We start from the raw sequence: 22916 nt of genomic DNA on the forward strand, positions 1-22916 counted from the left end.
ATTCATAATGTCATTATTCCTCACAACCCTACAACACAGATGTTATCATTATTTCCCTTGTATTATAAGGAAACAAGCTTAGGGAGGTTGAATAGCTTAATACGTGACAGATGTGGGGAAAAGGAATACATCAATAGAAAGAAAAACTGGAGTCCAGAAACACACTCAATTTAATGCTAAGGGTAGCAATTTCAAGTCGCTGAGGAATAGACAGAATAGACTTGATTATTTAATATTTAATAAATGACTGTTAGGCAAAAGATATGATAAAATACACTTAGATCCTAACTAGCAACAAACACAACATTTAAAGCTGTGTGAAGCGATAACGAGATAAATATAAAAAATAAAACTACATTCTAAAAAATAAGAGAATTTAAAAAATTATAAGATGAAGAATGCCATTCTAATAAGAAACAAAACACAGAAGTGAGAATCGACTGTAAAAATCTTAACGGTTTTGTAATGTACTATTTCAAAAACTAAAAGAAATATGCTAGGCAAAAGTGTTTGCAATATGCAAGGAAGGGTTAATATCCTTAATACTTAAACAGAATCAATGTGAAACGATAAGTAATTGAACAGAAATGAGTAAAAACTAAGGATTTTACAGAAGAAATACAAACGAAAAAATGTTTTAAAATAATCCTCAAATTCATTAAAAATCAGAAAAAAACTAGAAAAAGACAATAATTCACATTTATCAGATGTTAAAAATTGAAACGCTGATAACATCTAAGTTGGTGAGACTACGGTAAAACAGACACTGATGAATGGTTACTAAAACAGATTATTTATGTTGCTTTTCTTCGGAAAGCAAACCTGTGGTACCTATCAAAATTCAGTATCTGGTTATCCTTCAACTCAGGGTTAATACTTCCAGAAACAGAAATACATTCAGACTTCTTTTGAATATATTGTTTGTGGCTGGGTGCGGTGACTCACGCCTGTAATCCCAGTACTTGGGGAGGCCAAGGTGGGCGGACAACTTGAGGCCAGGAGCTCAAGACCAGCCTGGCCAACACAGTGAAACCCTACCTTTATGAAAATACAAAAATTAGCCAGGTGTGGTGGCACACATCCATGGTCCCAGCTACTTGGGAGGCCAAGGCATGAGAACTGCTTGAACTCGGGAAGTGGAGGTTGCAGTGAGCTGAGATTGTACCACTGTACTCCAGCCTGGGCTACACAGCGAGACTCTGTCTCAAAAAAAAAAAAAATAATAATAATAATAATAATAATAATAAATATAATAACAATGTACTGTTTCTTATTCCTAGAATGGTTTTTCTATTTTTGTCTAGAAAACTCTTATTCATGTTTTAACACTCAGCTTCAATGCCCCTTCCTCGTGTCCAGGCCACGTTTAATTCATCTTTGTATTCCTCAGCACAACTGCAAAAGTCCAGTAGTTTTGAAAGCTTATGTAAAGACAGGCAGCACAAAACATGGAGTAGATCAATGAGAAGCAATGGGAGGACATGAGGCATTTGTGTGAATGAGTTAATGATGATGGAGAAAGCAAACAGAAGTAACAGTCCGAAGGCAGGAAGAAGACAGTTACTGAAGTATGGCTAGAGAGTCTAAAAAGAGTGGGTCAAACCAACAACAGTGAAACAAAGATGAGCAAAGCAGACCCACATAAGATTCCAAAGCATGAGAAAACTGGTTAAAAAAAAAATAGCGCTTGAGAGTAGTTATTTCCAGTCTTGAAACTAAGCCCAAGTTATGTTTAAAAAAAGAAACAGAAAACGACAACATTCCTTGAGAGAAAAACTTGAAAATAAAAAGAACTCATGAAAAGCTGTTTGTATTGACCCTTCATGATCTCCTAAAATGGAGGCTACAATGCTTTTTTCTTTCATAAGCACATACAAGATCCAAATGCAGAATGTCGTATATGTGAATTTGGTAACAGGTTTAAATTAAAAGTTTATAATTGGAATTGGTGTAAGGTATTAATTCTTTTTTCTTAATCGAAGCATAGTTCTCTACTGTAGAGTCTTTTAAACAAAGATTAAAACGGCTTAGTTTAATTAGTATTTCCAAGTAGATTTCAACATTATTTTCAATAATAATGTTCTTTTAAAATGTCTTTTCTGAAATAAGATTTGATCTTCTCCAGAATATTTATTGCTTGGAATCACTCTAATTTATGAATTTATCATTTATTCATTCAACAAATGCTTTTGAGTCAAAAAGTTTGCTGAATAAATGATAAATGTATAAATTATTTAAAATGATATTGAAATCTTGAAATTTTTAATTTATGATACTAACCTTTTTAAAAAAGTTTGAAAAACAGTAAATTAATACGGCTCAGTAACTTGTAAGAGAATTTTTAAAGTAACATTTTAAAAACTAGATTTTACAGAGTTTTCCAGAGTGCATTCCCTAATGTTGCTTTCATTTTTCTTCCCTATTAAGCATGAATTGAGCCTACATGTTTAAAAAATAAAATCTAGCCGATACTAAGACAGAAAGAAAAACGTACAGTCTCTATACACAAAATCTTCATAGTATTAGTAGGGAGACAGCATGTATACTGAACACACAGAAATATAAAGGAACCATAAAAATAAATATTAGTAAAAACAATACAATAATATACAGAAGATGAGAGAAGAAAAGAAAAAAAAAAAAGGTGCTTTATGGATTGGATCTGGGCTGCTTCCAATCCAACTGAAACAAGTTACTGGGGCAAATGAGGAGGCATAGGCATAGTGCCTTGGTTACCACAAGCTGTATGGCAATCTCTGTACCATGTAATTTCCTGGGTGCTAGTTTCTTTCTTGGCAAAATAAAGAATTGGAACTAGCTCGTCTCCAAAAATCTCTTTTAGCTCTCAAATTTTGATACATGGTTTTTAATAGCCGATATTTTCCTATTCCAAAGATAAGCAAACTTTTATACTGTTTTCACTATTTGAGATTAGATTGCTTTTCAGTCTAGGCAAGAATACAAATAACTATATCACTTCATTATTCCAAATTACAGAAACAGATTCTGAAGAGGGCCAGGGTAAGCAGTTTACTCAGTACTAAACATCATTATGGTATTACAGGGGTACCCAATACAGCATGCTATACAGAAAGCACCGTGATGATTATTCAGTTGTCCAAATCATCTAATGGAAAAGGAAAGCATAAAGGAGAGATTACACAATCCTATATATTTTTATTTCACTCACTTCTAACGCTCCTGACTCTTTTCACTCACTTCTAATCTTTTGATTCCTTTTATAAAATGGTCCTGATAGTTGACAAGCCTGTGTAATAACATGGTATGGTATTAGCACACAAGTTATTCTTTTTACTCATCAGGTCGGCTCCAACAAATTTATAACTTACCGCCCGGGCTGAGTCACCAAAGTCTATCTTCAACCTCCCCATGGCCCTAATGATAGCAATAATCGACTGGATGGTGTTACTGTAGACGACTGCTTTGTACTGTTTACACTCCTCTTCTGAATAACCAGCTTCATGGATAATTCTTATGAGACAAAAGGGGGAAAAAAACCAAAACATTTACTTCCTTTGGTAGAAGGGTACACTTACTTAAACATAAACAGCAAATTTAATGTTTAAATCTACTTACTTCATCTGCTTCACAATTGTACTTTTACCAGATTCACCAGCACCTAAAAAAAAAACATAAATAAAAGGTTTCTAACTTCATCATAATCACTTTATAATCACTTTATGTTGGGAGTTGAGTAAGTATATTCAACTCCCAACACACACACCCAGTCTTCTCTCTGTGTGTCTACCTCTTAGAGCTGAATTTTGTTTTATACTAAAATGAGATACAAGGCAGCAAATATGTAGGATTAATAAGTATAAAGATCTAACATACAACATGAGAACTGTAGTTGTAGAGTAATAATACTGTATGGTCTCAAGATTTTGCTAAATGAGTAGATGACAGCTGTTCTAGCCACAGGTGACAAACAGGTAACTACATGAAATGATGTGTATGTTCATCTGTCTCAACATAGTAACCATTTTGATATATATATTTTGTAACATCAGGTTGTATGCATTTAATACACAAAATTTATTTTAAAACAAATAAATAAAATGAGCTTCATCGGTTTCCAAACACACAGAAAAGTTCTGGGAAATAAGTCTGCTCTATCTGTTATTTCATAAAGTCAATAAACTCAAATGAAAAAAACATGCTTCTACTGTTGTTTGTGTGTATTCTGTAAAGCATTAAAAAATTCAGTCTTTTCTAAGTTAAATAAAACCTGTATAAATTAGTTTTATTTAAGACTCTGTTCCCCACTGGAAGATGTTTTAACTGCTTGACCAATTATCTTAATTTTAACCCGTGGCTTTTGTGAAATAGGCAGTAGTGGCACCAAGAAGCCACATGAAAAACTATTCTAAAGTATCAGATGTTCAAACAGCTATGTCTCATGCAGTATGTGTTCAATCACCATTATTAAAAACGTAATACAGAACCAAGATGATCTGCTAGCCCTGAGGATTCAATGTTGTGCTGGACAAAAATAAAATAAAATAAAAAGCGTCTTTTCATCTTCAGTGTCATGCAAGTCGTAAGGCCAGAAGCCATTCTCAAAACTCTCCTTCACTCTCTATATATGCAGGGCCTCCTCAAGATTTGAGTTCCTAGGGCTATGCTATCCTAACATGAAAATACTACTAAGGAAATGACAGTTTACAAAATCAGGCCCTTCTTAAATACCCTTTCCACTTTACAACAGCTGCTATCTTTATACCAAATTAGATCAATTATTTGTCAGGCTCCCCTCCCTTGATTGCTGGGTATTGAGAACATCCGAGCCAAGGACACAAGACATGGAAGATATGACAAGTCTATCATTTGGTTTCACACACTCTTTGGCCAATACTACAATATCCTGGAGGAATTTATGACTGTTTGAGAGACAGGGCCCAGGATTTTCACTACATTTTCATTCCATTTTAGGCTCCATATTCCCATTTTCCCTGGGCCATTCCTACAGTTTTATGTTCAGCATTACTGAACAACTTACAGTTCCAGGAACACCCACTGCTGCTCATGCCACACATCTTCAAACACTGTTTCCCCTGCCAAAATGCAATTTGCTCTGGTCTTGCCACCCTGGTGATTCTTTATTAACCATCGAACTTATCTCCTCTGTCAACCTCTCCTTACCCATTCTGCATGTGATTCCTGCTGCCTCTCACTTTGCACATGTATTTGAATTTTCAGAAGCTAGCTTGTGCTATACACAAAATCAACCAACTAGAAATGTACTTGAATTTATTTAAGCTATTTATGACTGATACAACTGATGGTCAACTTCTGGGCCTCATCTCTCCCTTTACCTCTTTTCTTCTCCAGATACACACACACACACACACACACACACACACACACACACACACACAAGCACACACAACCAACTCATCAGAGACATCTGAAAAGAGGTTATAAACAGCCTATTTGAATATCTGAGGATAAAACTCCCTAAATTTTACTTGCTGTTTGATATTTAAGAAATTTTCCCAAAATACCCTCACACTGAATAGAAAAGCAGGCACTGAATAAACAATAAAAGCATTCTTCATTTACAGACAGGCTTTGAATCTTTCAGGGCATCTGCCAATAAAAACAAGTCCAAGATAAACAACCCATTATTTATTAATCAACAACAGTGTGCTTGGCTCTATGAAAAGCACAATGGCAGGCATTCTGGCTCACACATTTCTCTAATCCTGGGGGTCCACACAAGTAATACAACCTAGGCAGTTTCCAGTGGGGCTGTCTTTAAGAAACCAGTCTGGGTTTCTAGAGTACTGTGAGTGAGTCAGCGGCTGCCATGCTGTGACGATGGGACACTCTAGATTCCAGGATTCATACACAGGGGTGGCGATTCCACAGATATAGCCAACTTTGATGAATAGCCACCTATGGTCTATTTTGTTAGTGAAACAACTCAAAAGCCCAGAGAAAGGTTCAAGTGACATAAGCTCGTTGAGTTTCGAGATCCACGAAAGGAAGAAAATCAGAAATCGTAAAGAATAAGTTTGTTTCCAGTTGAACTGGTCTTGCCACCCTGGTGATTCATTTGAGTTTATGTATGTACAAATGAGAATGTTTAAACCTTAAGAAAAAAACAAATTTTCCTGCTATTAGACATTATCTCTACATTCTAATTCACTTTTTATCTCTTCAAATAAATGGGAACATGGAACCCTTAGCTTACTTTGCATTGCACATCCAGTCAATGGCTTGTGGTTCAAAAAATCCTGAAATCTGTTTGACATTAAAGAGTGGGGGGGGGGGGGCCGGCGTGGTGGCTCATGCCTGTAATCCCAGCACTTTGGGAGGCTGAGGTGTGCAGATGACAAGGACAGGAGTTCGAGACCAGCCTGGCCAATATGGTAAAACCCCGTCTCTACTAAAAATACAAAAATTAACTGGGCATGGTAGCAGGTGCCTATAGTCCCAGCTACTCCAGAGGCTGAGGCAGAAGAGTTGCATGAACCCAGGAAGGGGAGCTTGCAGTGAGTTGAGATCATGCCACTGTACTCCAGACTGGGCAACAGTGCGAGACTCCATCTCAAAAAAAAAAAAAGAATGGGGATGGGAGTCTTATTAACTGGATTTGTACTTTCTTTACTAGTCACAAAATACTCTTTGTGGAATAGATATCTACAGGCAGAAATTTTGCAAAAATGTTTCAAAGCTTAGTAATTTACATAATTAGTTTTCAACTCTCACTTCCATACAGAGTCTCCTAACAGGAAAAGTACAAATGTCACGTGGTTAGGGTTTCAACATTCTGAACACTGGTATTTTCTCCATATAGTATAGACAAAAGAGTAAACAGTTGTTCTCTACAAATCTCAGGCAGCACAGTCACTTCTGAGAGGCTGGGGGTGTAACGCTGCACATCGTTGCCTGATGTGCATGCCAAGTCAATGTGCTGAGACCCTGGGCTGCAGTAGAGAAAGAGGTTTAATCGTAGTAGGGCCACCGAACAGACAGAGGAAACCACAAATCCATCTGCCTGAGGAGTTTGGGGCTAGAGTTTTTAAGGGTTTGGGAGTCGGCTGAAGTGTACAGCTTGAGTGGTCAATGAAAGCAGGGTAAAGTCATAGGACAGGGAGATGAAGAAACTATTCTTAGGCTGATTCAGTTCTTCTGTGAGGGTCTTTAAACTGGGTGGCCTTTAAACTGGGTGGCCTCAGCTGTTAAACTGGAATTCAGGATCCACTTAAATAATTCTTAAACAAAAGCCTCATGATTCTAATACCAGAGATCCAATTTAAGGCCAGAAATACAATCTATAGGAACAATGGAGATGCAAATGGTCAGTATCCTGTTAAGTGACTTTCAGCTACAAGGAAGTGGGTCCAAGCACAGACTGATTAATGCTTAATTATAACTATATTTCTGTCCAGAATTAGTGTTAGCCCTATGAACATGGCTTCAGCAGGAAGTAATATTGTAAGGAAAAAAATGGGGTTGGGGGGTAAATTTTTTCCAGTAGTACTCAGCCAAGATGCTGTTACTTTTCACTGAAATCCAGGGTGGGATGAAAAGTGCTCCCATCTACCAAGAGCAGCTTCAGAAGAAAAGAGAAATATGTAACATGTGTCAGTCAAGAAAGATCAAAGTGTGTAACCATTTGCAGTCACAAAACCTGGCTGGTCAAGGTGACTAAGTGGCCCACACAGGAACTATCAATAAGGTAATCACTGTGGAGTGAATGAGAGTTTAGAGGGGAGAATGTGACTCCCAGAGGGCTGAGAATGTGCGTGCTATGGTTATTGTAGGCCAGTGGCTATAAAGTCAAAGTTGTGACATTACAGCAGGTAGCTAGTCAGGCATGAGCAGGACAGGAGAGGGCTCCACCCGTCCAGGAATGTCAGGCGACCATCAGATGATGGACAGGATGTTGTCAAATGTTTTTCTAAAACAGTAATTGGTCACAGCCAGTAAAAGGGAAAGGCAGTCTCCATATAGACAGAAAGAAACCTGCAAGTGGCCATCAGCAGCTTCCCAATAAGATCCGGAGAAATGGGTGAGTGAGCTCAAGCATGCACATTAAGAGGCAAAATGGTGGAGTTTAACTGGTATGTGACCTTCCTCTAGGAATGCTAGACTGGTAAGGGAAGAAAGCCTCAAGTAAGCATGGGCACAATTCCTGTAAACACACTGCCAGGCTCCTCTCCCAAGCGCTAGTAGGCCACTGCGCATGTGAACAGCCCACCCCAAGGGAAGAATCAGGGGAGACGGGACCCAAGATCCCGGAAGTATGCCAATGGATAAAATCCCAAGTCAAAAGGTCAAACTGCACACTAACCATTCGAGCCACCAGCCTGGCCCTCTTCCAGGTACATATTCCTTCCTTTTGTTCCTGCCCTAAAGCTTTTTAATAAATTTTCACTCCTCTAAAAGTTGTCTCGGCCTCTCCTACCTTGTGCCCCTCGGATGAATTCTTTCTTCTGAGGAGGCAAGAATTGAGGTTGCTGCAGATGCACTGGATTCGCTACTGGTAACAGGCACACAGAGAAGTCCTCCCCCTCCGCCCACTGGTCTCCTTTAAGGAGGAAGCGGCTAACGAAAAACTGCATCTCTGAGAGCAAATATGGAGTCCAGCAAATAAGACTGCACTGAGGGCAAAGGAGCACCACCATAGTAACAGCGGGGAGAGAACTCACGGGCACTTTGGGGTCTCAAACATACTGCAGCCTACCGGTAGGATCCAGGAAAGGGAAATGCATCAAGTCAAGATGGTGGAGGAAGGGAGAAAAAATAAAAACAAATCAAGATATAAGGTAACTCTTTGCTAGATTCTAATTCCTTTAAGAGAGTTATATAATTTATCGCTATCAATATGATAGCCAAACAGTGTCTGCCTCTGATTTGGTTGGGGGTAGCATAGGAAATTTTAGTTTTATCTGCTGATAAAGTTTAAAACAAAACAAAAAAACACTTCTGACCTCAGAAAACAAGTATTTTTATTTTTCTTTCAAAGAAAAAATCCTTTGGTCTACTTTCTGCTTAGGGTCACATTTATATCATTTATTTCCTGGCTTCAAGGATGGAGGGTGTTCAACATCACAGGCTGTTCAGCTACAACATAGGGATTTAGCCAAGTTATCTTACACTGAAGTCCTCATACCACTACACTCCTTTTAAGAAATCCTAATTTTTATGTTGAATTTACTGATTTAAAATGTTAACATCGAATAAAACTAAACTATAATTTAGTTGAAAATGAAATAAAACTAAATTACAAATGCATTTAAAATCCCTTCTCTTTATTATAATGCTACTGTAAGATTAACAAGATCAAGGTCCTTATGTTTAAGATAGAAGCAGATAAAGTAGGGGTGCAAGGGCAAATACAAATCAAAAATAAAACGTTCAATCCTCCCTGTTGAAAGGAAAAACATTTCCCTCCCTTTTTCTTAGAGCATTTACTTCAGAAAAATTATAATTGGAAATACTTTTCTCTCTCTTTGAAATGTATATAATATATTCTTTTGAAAACTAAATAGGCCTTTTGCCAGCTTTATGATTCAGGAATGTGTTTCTCAAGGACCTGGGAGCCATCTCTTTGAAATGCAAATATCAAGGGAGATAGCATCCCTACCTCCCAGTTTCTGTGGCAGGGTAGGAACTTGACTTCATGGGCACCTTGCTCCAAGATGCAAAATTACCTTCTGTCCTAAAGATAGAAGTTTCTTTTTCTCCTATGAATAAGGCCAATTAGCTAACATGATGGTCATCCCAATGACCATAGTAAAGGTACGGTAAGTTATGTGTGACAAAGGTGCTTTGAAGTCCTCTTACTTGACGACTTACTGTTTATCATGTGAACATGCATGTAATGGGTTGAATAGGCTGCAATGTATAAGAGGGTGAGGGTCTTTTGTCTTTCCAATCTCTTAGCAGATGTACATCACAATATGGTTTATAACACATATTTAATAATGAAAATATTTTCTATCTCTGCTATTTTTGTAAAGAGGATTTCTGGGTTGGGAGAAGGTTTTGTTTTTAATTATCATTCTCCAACAGAGGTAATTATCTAAAATATTTTCCATTTAGTTCTAAGAAGCTCTGAACTTATATTTAAATAAATATTTACACATATATGGGAGACATCTGACATTCTGGGATATAAGAAAAATTTAATAATGACTGTAAACATGAAAATCCAAAATCTAGAGCTTCAAAATGACCCACTTTCCCCAATCTTTACTCCACTTTACCTATCACTTCTGAGATAGGTATCATACTATAATGAGCAACAATGTATGCACACAAAGGAAATGAAATCAGTATACTGATATGTTCACCGCAGTATTATTCACAAGAGCCAACTTATGAAATCAATCTAAATTATCTGTCAATGGATGAATGGATAAAGAAAATGTTGTGTATATATACACAATGAAATATTATTCAGCCTTAAAAAGGAAATCCTGTCATTTGTGATAGTATGGACAAACCTGGACAAATACCACATAATCTAACTTACACAGTACATGTAGAATCTAAAAATGTCAGACTCATAGAAACAGCACAGAACTGTGATTACCAGGAGGATTAGCTGGGGGAACTGAAGGGGAGGAAGGGAGATGTGGGTTAAAGGGTACAAAGTTTTAGTTAGGATGAATAAGTTGTAGAGATCCACTGCACATCACGGTGACAACAGTTAATAACATATTGTATACCTGAAAACTACTAACAGAGTAGATCTTAAATGTTTTCACCACAAAAAATGGTATGTATGCAAGATGATGGATATGTTAATTAGTCTGACTTAATTATTTATGTACCCATATAGTAAAATATTACCTTGTATACTGTAAATATATATAATTTTTACATATCAAAGGAGTGAATCCCGCTGACACTTTGATTTTGAATATTTAGCTGCAGAACCATGAAAGAATACATTTATGTGGTTTTAAAAAAATGAATGAATGCACACACAAAGCTATCCTAGAAAGGAAGGACAAAAGAAAGAATTGTGTGCAGCACTGAAAGCTCTTTTCTGAGATTCCCGTCAAATAGACCACTCGGCTAACTGAACTGACAGACAAAATGTTTCTAAAATTTGAATCTACACACCCACTCGATGAGGAAGGGTGGAGGACCGGAGGCCATAGGCATATTTTTAGGTGTCTATAAGTTTTCTGTGAAAATTTTTAATACAGTGTTCTTATTTGTATAGTGATAAAATAAACTCCAAGTCACTCTAATCACACCATATGTCTGAAGGGGGTCATACAGTTTCAAGGTCTATATTTGAGTTTGTGTTTATAAGTCCCTAAGATACTCAAGCGAATGTCAAATGTTGTGCTGGAGGGACCTTTCCATCCACCACTCTATCTGGTTTGACTGTCAATCACCCAATTGGTCAAAGAAGAAGTGTCATGTGTTTCCAACTGGCCAATGAGAGTGGTGTCATTGGGAATAAAATTCCTCACGCTTCTAGGTCTTATACCAACCAGCAAACAAAATATTTTACAAATTAATATAAGATATATACATGTAATATATATATACATAAAACTTACAATCACTTAAGATGCAGTGATTTTTTCCCCCCTATAAAGGAAAGAGCCAGTCTCTTTCCTTTTATATGAAACTTATCAAGAAAGATCACAGCACTGAAAAGATGATGCGAAATCTGGCCCACAAAAGCCATTTTCAATGATCACATAATGGAGGATGCCATTAAAGGATGGGGCCAAAACCTAGAGTAGCAGCACTGAATGAAGACCAGGAAACGAGAAGCCTGACAGTACTGTTTGAACCTTTACATGAAGCCACAGTCAGGAGAACATATAATTTATCTTCCAAGTAGGGACTTTCGAGAGTTAAAGCGGACACAAGGTCAACCAGACTGACCTGGGCCAAGTAGGAAATATATCACTCTAGTTGTAACTGCAGACAAATCCACCTTGATTTCCCAGCTATGAGAGCCAGGTATGAGGTTGCTTTCTGTCACATCGACCCAAAGAGTCTTGATTACCCCTGTGCCAAGTAGTAATACTTTAATTATCTTGAGCTAATGAGGGAGAAACAAAGGAGGTTAATGATGCATCTGTACCAAGTGAAGGCCAAATAAATACTGCATGCTGCACAAAAGAAAGTTACAGAATTTTAGGTAGAAAAATATGTGGGAAAATTTGATATTATACAGCCCATTGCAGAAGAGGTATGCCAAATCAAAACAATCAAATTGCACGTGCAATTTATTGTAGCTAACATACCATTACTTCTCATACTAATTTCACATTTACACTTTATACATATATACACACACACACACACACACACACATATACACACACTTTATAAGAATGTTTTGTTTTACAGTTCATGTAAGACCTAAAAGGGTAAGAAACTTTACTTCCTATCACAATTATACATACACATTTATGAAAATAATTTAGAACCACACAAGAGGAAGATATTTTTCTTCATCAGGAAATCATACACTGTTTTGTCTAAAGCTCAAGTCTAATTGCTCTCATGTTTTTCCTAAGCTGTTTTCTATTAAGGACTGGCAAATAATTAACATATACAAACTTTTTCAACATTTCCTCTGCTAAGCTACAATTCTCCATGGGCCTCTCTCACATTTGTGAACATTTGTGAGCAGAGTCATGGACTACCTATTCCTATCTTTTCAAGGGTATTTGTAGAGACAAGACACTGATAATGTCTCCCTCTGTGGCAGAAAATAGGTTTACTGTCCAGTATAATAAAGGCAATATATCCTCTAGGACAAAGGTCAGATTGACTTATTTTTAAAAAATTGTGATCCCTAAAGTCAGGGTTCATCTACTATAATATAACCCACTGCTTGTGCACCTATCACCTGGCACTGTTCATGCTGTCCTTACGGACTGGGTAAATCACCACCAATGCTGATTCTCTGGCATAACTGCTGTATTAAAGTCATTTTTCATCTCTAAATGAGGAACTCCTTGTTTTTTCACAGCATTCATGAAATGGTGGTATGGTAAATTGTTAGCTTGTATGTAGGGGAAAGTCTCAGACACTGAATAATTCCTGACAAACTATTCTGCTTAATTTTTTTTAATTCCCAAATTTCTGGCAACTAAGGATACTACACTTCCAGTATCTTTATACCCAAACTACATACATGTCTTTTAAAAATTCTAATATTTTTCCTTCCCAAATGGCAGGTAAAACAAGGTTGCCTAATAAACCAAAGAAATAAGTAGAACAGTGGTTCTGAAACGATGATACCAGTATCTGCATCACCCGGGGATTTTGTTAGAAATGGACATCTCAGGCCCCATCCAGTGTTTACTGAGTCAGAAACAAACTCTGGAGGTGAGGGGTCCAGTAATCTGTGTTTTAACAATCCCTCCAAGTGATTCTGATGCATGCTAAAGATTGAGAGCCACTAAGGAAGAAAAAGAAAAAGGTCACCTCCTTTTTTCTTGATTAGTTATCATAACACAGTCATTAAGTTGCTAGTTATTAAAAAAGAATACACAATTCTAATGAAATAATTATATTTTGCCTTCCCTCCCCAAAATAGTAAGACAAGTAGCACTGTTTTGCATTTCTGCAAATAGCACAATAAAAGGCAGCTAGATTCTAGTATCTACTTCTGCATTTAATATACTGTAATACATTACACTTTGGTTGAAATATATGAAGAAAATCCATTTTCACATAATTCAGTTAGAAAAGGGAGGAGCATTCAACAGCATTTTAAGTATAATTATGGATAGTCTTATTCTATGTCGTAATTTGAGAAGTGGTAACTTCTTAAAGTTTGATTATTACAGTGTAGAATCTGAAACGATTTCTACGAAGTTTTATTTTTGTACAGGCATACCTCAGAGATATTATGGGTTCTATTCAAAACCACCGCAGTGAAGAGAATATTGCAATAAAGCAATTCATAGGAATTTTCTGGTTTCCCAGTGCATATAAAAATTATGTTCACACTCTACCATAGTCTATATTAACTGTGCAATAGCATGATGTCTAAACAATGTACATACCTTAATAAAAAATACTTTATTGCTAAAAAACGTTAACAATCATCTGAGCCTTCAGCAAGTCATCATCTTCCGCTGGAGAAGGGTCCTGCCTCCGTGGCAATGGCTGCCAGCTGATCGGGGGAGTGTTGGGGAAAGCTGAAGTGTCTGTGGCAATTACTTAAAATAATACAATAACGAAGTCTGCTGCATTGACTGACTTTACCTTTCAAGAAAGATTTTTCTGTAGCATGTGATGCTCTTTGAACAACATTTTAACCACAGCAGCAGAACTTCTTTCAAAAGTGGATCCAATCCTCTAAAACCCTGCCACTGCTTTATCAACTAAGTTTATGTAAGATACTAAATCCTTTGTTATTTCAACAATGTTCACAGCATCTTCACCAGGAGAAGACTCCATCTCAAGAAACCATTTTCTTTGTTCATCTACGAGAAGCAATTCCTCCTTCCTTAAAGTTTTATCATGAGACTGCAGCAAATCATTCACATCTTCAGGCTCCACTTCTAATTCTAGTTCTCTTGTTATTTCCACCACATCTGCAGCTCCTTCCTCTACTGAAGTCCCAAACCCCTCAATGAACCCAGGCATTCTTTCAAATGCCTGTTAATGTTAATATTCTGGTCTCTTCCCATGAATCACAAATGTTTTTCATGGCACCTAGAATGACTAATCCTTTTCAGAAGATTTTCAATTTACTCAGATCTATTAAAGGAATCACTATCTAATGGCAGCTCTAGCCTCACAAAATGTGCTTCTTACACAATAATACATGAAAGTTGAAATTACTTCCTGATCATAAGCTGCAGAACAAATGCTGTATTAGAAGGCATAAAAACAACACTAGGCTGGGCACAGTCGCTCACACCTATAATTCCCTTGGGAGGCCAAGGCAGGAGAATAGCTTGAGGCCATGAGTTTAAGACCAACCTGGGCAACATAACAAGACCCCCATCTCTACAAAAAAATAAGAATAAAAAACACTGGCCAGGCATTTGTAGTTCTAGCTACTTGGGAGGCTAAGGAGGGAGAATCACCTGAGCTCAGGAGTTAAAGGCTGCAGTAAACTATGACCATGCCACAGCACTCCATCCTGGTAACAGAGCAAGACCTTGTCTCTAAAAACAGCAGCAACAACAATAATTTCCTTGTACATCTCCATCAGTGCTCTTGGATAATGTGGTGCATTGTCAATGAGCAGAAATATATTGATATATTGAAAAGAATCAAATGAGCAGTAAGGTCTCAACACTGGGCTTAAGATATTAGGAAAACCATGCTGTAAAAACATATGCTGTCATCCATGGTTTTGTTCTTCCATTTACAGAGCACAGGCACAGCAGACTAATTTTTTTTTTTTTTTCTTGAGACAGAGTCCCCTCTTGTCACCCAGGCTGGAGTGCGGTGGCGTGATCTCAGCTCACTGCAGCCTCAGTCTCTTGGGTTCAAGAGATTCTCCTGCCTCAGCCTCCCAAGCAGCTGGGATTACAGGTGCCCACCACCACCCCTGGCTAATTTTTGTATTTTTAGTAGAGATGGGGTTTCACCATGTTGGCCAGGCTGGTCTGGAACTCCTGACCTCAGGTGATCTGCCTACCTTGGCCTCCCAAAAGTGCTGGTATTACAGGCATGAGCCACCACACCCAGCCAAGATTTAGTATAATTCTTAAGGGCTCTAGGATATTTAGAATGCTAAATGGGCAATGACTTCAACAGTCACCAGCTGCATTAGCCCAGAACAAGAGAGTTAGACTGTCCTTTGTAGCTTTGAAGCCAAGCACTGACTTTTCCTCTCTAGCTATGAATGTCCTAGATGGGACTTTCTTCAAATCGAAGGCTGTTTTGCCTACATTGAAAATCTGTTTATCATCTTCATCAACGACCTTAGCTGGATCTTCTGGATAACCTGCTGCAGCTTCTACATCAGCACTTGCTGCTTTACCTTGCATTTTTATTTAATGGAGATGACTTCTTTCCTTCAAGCTCGTGAACCAACTTTTCTTCTGCAGCTTCCTCATTTCTCTCAACCTTCACGGAACTGGAGAGGCAGGGCCTTGATCTGGCTTAGGCTTTGGCTTAAGGGAATGCTGTGGCTAGTTTGCTCTTCTATCCAGACCACTAAAACTTTCTCCGTATCAGCTGGTTTCACTTTCTTATCATTCGTGTGTTCACTGCAGTAGCACTTTTAATTTCCTTCAAGAACTTTTCCTTTACATTCACAATTTGGTTAAATGTTTGGTGCAAGAGGACTAGCATTCAGCCTATCTCAACTTTGGACATGCCTTCCTCACTAAGCTTAATCGTTTCTAACTTTTGACTTAAACTGAGAGACTTGTGACTCTTCCTTTCCTTTGAACACTTAGAAGCCACTCTGTAGGGTTATTAAGCCCAATTTCAATACTGCTGTGTCTCAGGAAATAGGGAGGTTTAAGAAGAGGTGGAGATATGAGGGAACAGCCAGTCCAGTGGAGGAGAGAGAATACGCACATTTGTCAACTAAGTTAATTGTCTTATATGGGCACAGTTTATGGCACTCCAAAACAATCAGAATAGTAATATCAAAGATCACTGATCCCAGATTACATTTGAAATACTGTGCGAACTACCAAAATGTGACACAGAGCTACAAAGTGAGCACACACATTAGAAAAATGGTGTTGACAGACTTGCTGGATGCAGGGTTGCCACAAACCTTCAATTTGCTTTTCGTTTTTGTTTTTTAAAAAGGCAGTTATCTGCAAAGTACAATCAAGTGAAGAACAATAAAACAAGGTATGCCTACACATTAAATCCACTGGTCTATCTCATACTTGGAATTAATCTTTTAACCCACGTTTGATTTGCAAATTGGTTGAGTTTTGCAGGACCAAATGTTGACATATTTCATTATTTTTACACACACACACACACACACGTATATTTTCTAATTTCCTTTTCAAAATTACTCATAATCTCCTCAGAAAAGGATTTCAGTCTTGAAGATGCCAATATCCCAGTAGCAGGAACAAGTTTTTAAGTATTTTTATTTTAAAAATTTTATTTGGCTTGAAAGTTCAAATTTTATAGCTGTCAACAAATAAGAGTTAGCTATTTTCCTTGAAGTGAATGGCTAACTCTGCCAATCCCAAGTTGGACTAACCGTAGTTTGTCTATCAATTAAAAATGGTTTTCCAAGAAAAGAGCTAGTTCAGTTCACAACTCAAACAACTGTTTTCCCTCACGATAACCAACCGTCATGCTTTGGTATACAGTAAGAGTACTATAAGTGTATTTCCCATTTGGTCACATGGAATAATATTAAAGAGATAAATATTTATCGCTCAGGTTTAATGAAAATAATAATACTTTTTGCTTATTTAGCTTTTTCTTTTATTATAGGTGCACAGTAGTGAAGAATCAATGACTGACTACTAGTACTTGGATCCCTGAATGACCACATGGGGTAGAGCACCTCAGGACTATTTAAACTTATATTTGTGACATGGGAGAAATAAACATCTGCCTTCATTAAGCCATGGTCAGGTTCGCTTTATTTGATCCAAGAGCCTGGTTTTTACACTGACAATTTTTTTAAAAGCAGACTAGATTTAAATATATAAACAAATATGTAAACATAATACACAAAATAAAATAAAGAGTCCCAAAACGTACTTTAAGAAAAAAATGTAAACCCATAAATAAAATGGAAAGGGAAATTACAGAACAGGACAAAAATATTCATAATTAATGACCAGCAAACTAGCTTTCTTTAATACATAATGAACAATAATTGACAAGAAAAATATCAATATTCTAAAAAAAAACCAGCAAAAGATACAAAAACAATTCATAAAGGGAAAATAAGCACATATAGTATATTTTAGAGCTATATATATATATGTTTATTCACACAAGACAAGTACACGTGAAAAATTACATCAAAGAAATATTTTTTAAAAATTAAAAATCAGAACAATGATCTCTGAGGGAAAAAAGTGTTTATACTGGAGTAATGTAATTTTACTTCTTGAATGTTTCTGTAATTTCCAAATTTTTACACTAAATCAAAATTATGCAATTTATTTAGAAAAAATTGGTATCTCCATGATTAAAGTTGAATAAAATCATCTTCTTTAATTTCCTTTGCATCTACCCATCTTCCCATCTCATTACTCATATACATAAATCTCACTCCTAGTCAAAGCAAATTACTTTTAACTCTCAAAAGTTTCCTGATAACCCCTACCTCCATTCCTTCCCCACACTTTCTCTCAAGTTGGGCCCCTTACCAACATGGGCCCTAAAAATGACCACACCACATTTGGGCAGGAGAGCCTCTGTGGTTGATATTTCCCAACCAAGGCACCTCTAATTTTCAGAGTGTGTGGTAACTGAGTTGACAGACACTGGGATGCTACACGGACCAATATAACGGTAGGAGAGATGACCAAGACCTAGTAAAAGACTAACGACTGCACTTAGGGGGAACTCAAGCAGGTAAGCTCCAAGTAAGCTATGAGTTACAGCACCAGAGATTTCAATTGTGATGCCAGGAATACCTAGGTGGAAGCCATCACCTCTGAGACTAGGGAGGCAGAGAACACTACATCTATGGGATCAGACAATTCCTGCTACAATGAGTTTAAGTCACTCTTCCCACCCACCTGCTGTCCCCCACACCAATTGGGGAGAACAGCAGGAGGGGAGCATGGCAAGTGATGAAACATTTTTATCTGAACACTACATAAACGGACTTTTTAAATTATCGGGCAGGACTAAGGCTTAAGCATTTTGCAGTTTTGGGACGTTCTGTAGTTTTTCCCTACTTATCAGAACGTAGGGGCTCAGCAGGAGGTAGGCTGAGTACAGGATAAATTTTTTTTTTTTTACTTGACATCTAATGTATAGTCCAAATTAATTACTGTAATCCTATTAAAACATAAGCAACAGATTTCTAAGCATATTTTAAAAGTATAGACAAGATCTAAAAGACATATATTTTTGTGCTGCCATCTTCATTACATGGCTTCCACCTCAGATGTAAGATATCTGTCCAGGATCCCACCTGTACATGAACCCTGCCATCAGCAGGAGGGAGAAAATGAGTACGGGAAGTGGAGGAGATGCCCTTTCACCTTAAGGGCACAATCCAGAAGTGGTACCAGTACCCATCACTTCCATTCACATCCCCACAGGCAGAAGCTTGTCTTCTGGCCTCATTCTGCTTCAAGAAAAGCTAGGAAATACAGTCAGTAAATGTGTGGCCATATGCCCAGAAAACAGATGCTGAAGGACACTGGGTATTGGGGGATAACTGGCAGTCTCTGTCATACTCCATAAACCTACTCTTTCCTTTACCCTCTGTTCCATCTTTACATTTTAGAAAACTTTTAATATTATGCAAGTAAACATGCAAGATGAAAGTTTTTTTTAAAAATTTTGTTTTGGTTTTCCTCGTGAAAACTAAGGTGAATGTCATCGCAAGAAAATAAATAAGGCAAGCTGCTAAAAAGTGTTGCTGAACACGTAAAGGTGAGGTAATTGTTAAGTAGAGAGAAAAAAGGATTTTACAATCTGGAAGGATTCTTCATTCAAGTTGCTTTGCAAGTATCTTTAAATTCTCACTTGAAAGAAACAGAAACTGGAAATAAGAAGTCCATTTTGGTTATGTGAAAAAGACAACTCTGAACAATACTTCAAGGAAAAAAAAGGTCATGACTCTACATCAAAAGATTGCTGAATAAAAGTATATGTTTTTGATTAAAATAAATACTCAAGGTATGCTGGCAATTTTTATTTTGTTTTTAGAAGTTCCCTTAAGACAGGTTGGTTTGACAGACAAAATCTGATCCCATGAGACAGAGGAAACTTCCCTCTGCATATTAACATATTCAAAACTTAACTACCTTCATCTCCCAAATTAAATACTCCTTACAGAACTATTTTTCTAAAATGTTTAAATCTGTAACAACTTTTTAATACAAACTTCTTAGCATGCCATTCCAGCTATTTCTAGAACTAGACCCAAAGGTCTTTCAGTCTCACCTCTTTTTACGAACCTCCAACTAGTCACTAGCCATAGAAATTTACCCACATAGCCAGGACAATGTTAAGAAATCTAGTCAAAGTTAAAGAACACATAGGTCCTAATTCCAAAAAGCTCAGATTACAAGAAAATGACAGCAAAAAATTACAGAAAGGCTGATATAAATAAAATGTGTACAAGTTCATATAATTCTAAAAGTACAAGTATAGTATACTTTTCATTGGACCACTAGCTTTCCAAATATCATTTTTGAAGACATTTTTCCAGAAAGGGCACACAAATAGGATTATATACAGAGATGTGGTGTACAAAACCAACTATTTCATTTGAAGAAAAGCTGAGGGAGGAAGAAATGTTTAGAAGGAAAAAAGACTAGTGGAAATAAGATGTCTGATAAATAACTGAAGAGCACTCATATGAAAGAGAAGTCACACTGTGTAACCAAGAGACTGAAATTTAAAATCAAAAACAGAAGTTATACAAAAGCAAATTTGGTTCTGGAAAATATATAATCTAACAATCTGACGCCAGAATCTATAAAACTACATCATCTGTCAATAGGATTGTTGCCCCCTGCACCCTAGTTTTCTATAATACTATAGGAAGCACACAGTTTCGCTAGATGCCATTTTACATCAAGATGTAAATTAAAATAAACATCAATAATAAAAGATGACATTGAGTTCATACATTCTGGCCGTAGTCAGTTTCTGCAAGGGTCAAAGTCCAGTGGAGATCAATAAAAGACAAGCCTTCAATATTTTTCTTTGTCAGCTGTCCTTGCCAGACAAGAGTGAGTCTAACAATGATAAATGATGGTGTGGCTTTCACTAAATCCCTGCACTACTTCACACACATTGACACACAGAGACCTAAAGTTTATAAAGAAGAACACAGAAAAACTTATTGAGGAAATACCCAATAAATTAATAATTTTTTTACAAGGAAATAGGGAATTATTTTTAATGAGGATAAATAATACATCAAATTTATTATTGCCTATAAATTGGTAAGTAAATACTAATCAGAAAAGGCTTACGTAGGTAAAGAGGCATCACACCATAATTTTAATCTGATGAGCTGCAAGAGAAAAAACTATTTTGGTCCTAATTTAACAATATACTTTAGTTTCTAGTTGAATCAGTTGCTCTAGGACTAAGAGAACCAGAAGTAATAAACCTCAACTGTCAACTGAAATTTCTTTTTCCTAACTGTCTTTACTAAAGCCATAATATATTTACTGTAAAATGCATTGATTTCAGGGATGTCAAATATGAAAAATGTGTATCTTAGAATTAAATGAAATACGCTATGTCCCTTTGATCCATCATCACTAATGAAGCTAACTGCCAGGTTAGAGCTTCTATGTGGTTTGGGTCTGTGTCCCCACCTAAATTTCATGACAAACTGTAATCCCTCATGTTGGAAGTGGAGCTGGTGGAAGGTGACTGCATCATTGGGCTAGATTTCCCCTTTGGTGCTGTTCTGGTGATAGTGAGTGAGTTATCTGAGATCTGGTTGCTTACAAGTATATATCACCTCCCCGCTTCTCTCTTCCTCCTACTCCAGTCATGTAAGAGGCGCCTGCTTCCCCTTCATGTTCTACCATAACTGAAAGTTTCCTGAGGCCTCCCAGTTATGCTTCTTGTACTGTCTGCAGAACTGTAAGCCAACTAAAACTCTTTTCTTTATAAACTACCCAGTCTCACGTATTTCTTGACAGCAGTGAAAGAATGGACTAATAGGAATTTTGTACACTTAAGTTTTCAGAGTTAATAGAGGTTAATAAACATGAAAAGATGTTCAATAACATCAGTCATCAGGGAAATGTAAACCAAAACCACAATAAAGGTACTACTTCACACCCACTAGGACAGCCATAAAAAAAAAGTAGACAATACAAATATTGGTGAAATGTAGAAGAATTACGGAATCTTCATACACTGCTTGATAGGAATGTAAATGGTACAACCACTTTGGAAAACACTCTGGCATCTATTCAAAAAGTTAAACATTCAATCCTACATACATACGTAATAAAAATGAAATATACTCACATGCAAAAAGTTGTACATGAATGTTTATAGCAGCACTACTCATAATAGCAAAATGGTGGAAACAAGACAACTGTCCATCAACGGATGAAGAGGTAAACTATGTAGCCCATCTGTACGATGGAATTATTCAGCTATGAAAAAGAACAAAGTACGGATACATAGGACAATGTAGAGGAACCTTACAATGCTCAGTGAAAGAAGCCAAAGATCATATTATATGATTCCATTTACATGAAATGTCCAAAAATGTCAAATCTATAGAGACAGAATGTAGACCAGTGGTTGAGTAACGGTGTGGGTTTTGGGGGAAATGAGAAGTGACTGGTAAAGGTCACGAAATTTTTGGTGGTAATGTAAGTATTCCAAAACTGATTATGGTAATGGCTGTACAACATTACGCCTACACTTAAAAATTATGGAAATACATACTTTAAATAAATGATTTTTTGGTGAATTGTATCTCAATAAAACTGTCTTTAAAAGTTAATAAAATTTGGTAATCAATAATCAACAAGATAATTTGGGAATGATATTTAAAAACTTGATTATAGACATTTCAATGACTTCCCTTCCATGAAGTCATCCTGAAACACTGACTAACACCTGGTTACTTGCTAAGGGCAAACTGTTCCTAAATGGAACCTTCATTCTACCTCCTCTTCTATTGTATAGCATTTCTGAATACACAATTTGCTGAAAGATTAGTGATTTCATATGAAATAGAAGTCCAAAGATTTTACCTAACAGGTAGGGGTGGTGTTTGATTCGAGAAAATTATACATGTCTATTACTTTAAAATGATACTAGAT

At 36.8% G+C, this 22916-nt stretch overlaps 1 protein-coding gene across 2 annotated transcripts in view; it reads right to left on the minus strand.

Moving 5' to 3' along the window:
- Positions 1-22916, minus strand: part of GNAI1 (G protein subunit alpha i1) — an 81658-nt gene that overhangs the window by 24732 nt on the left and 34010 nt on the right. For both annotated transcript variants that reach the window (XM_015134189.3, XM_015134190.3), the window contains exons 2-3: positions 3598-3640; positions 3351-3492 (exon numbers count right to left, since the gene is read on the minus strand). In XM_015134189.3, coding sequence (XP_014989675.1) covers positions 3351-3492; positions 3598-3640 — 185 coding nt within the window. The remainder of the gene's footprint in view (positions 1-3350; positions 3493-3597; positions 3641-22916) is intronic.

The sequence above is a fragment of the Macaca mulatta genome, chromosome 3 (genome assembly GCF_049350105.2).
Source record: "Macaca mulatta isolate MMU2019108-1 chromosome 3, T2T-MMU8v2.0, whole genome shotgun sequence".
Lineage (NCBI taxonomy): Eukaryota > Metazoa > Chordata > Mammalia > Primates > Cercopithecidae > Macaca > Macaca mulatta.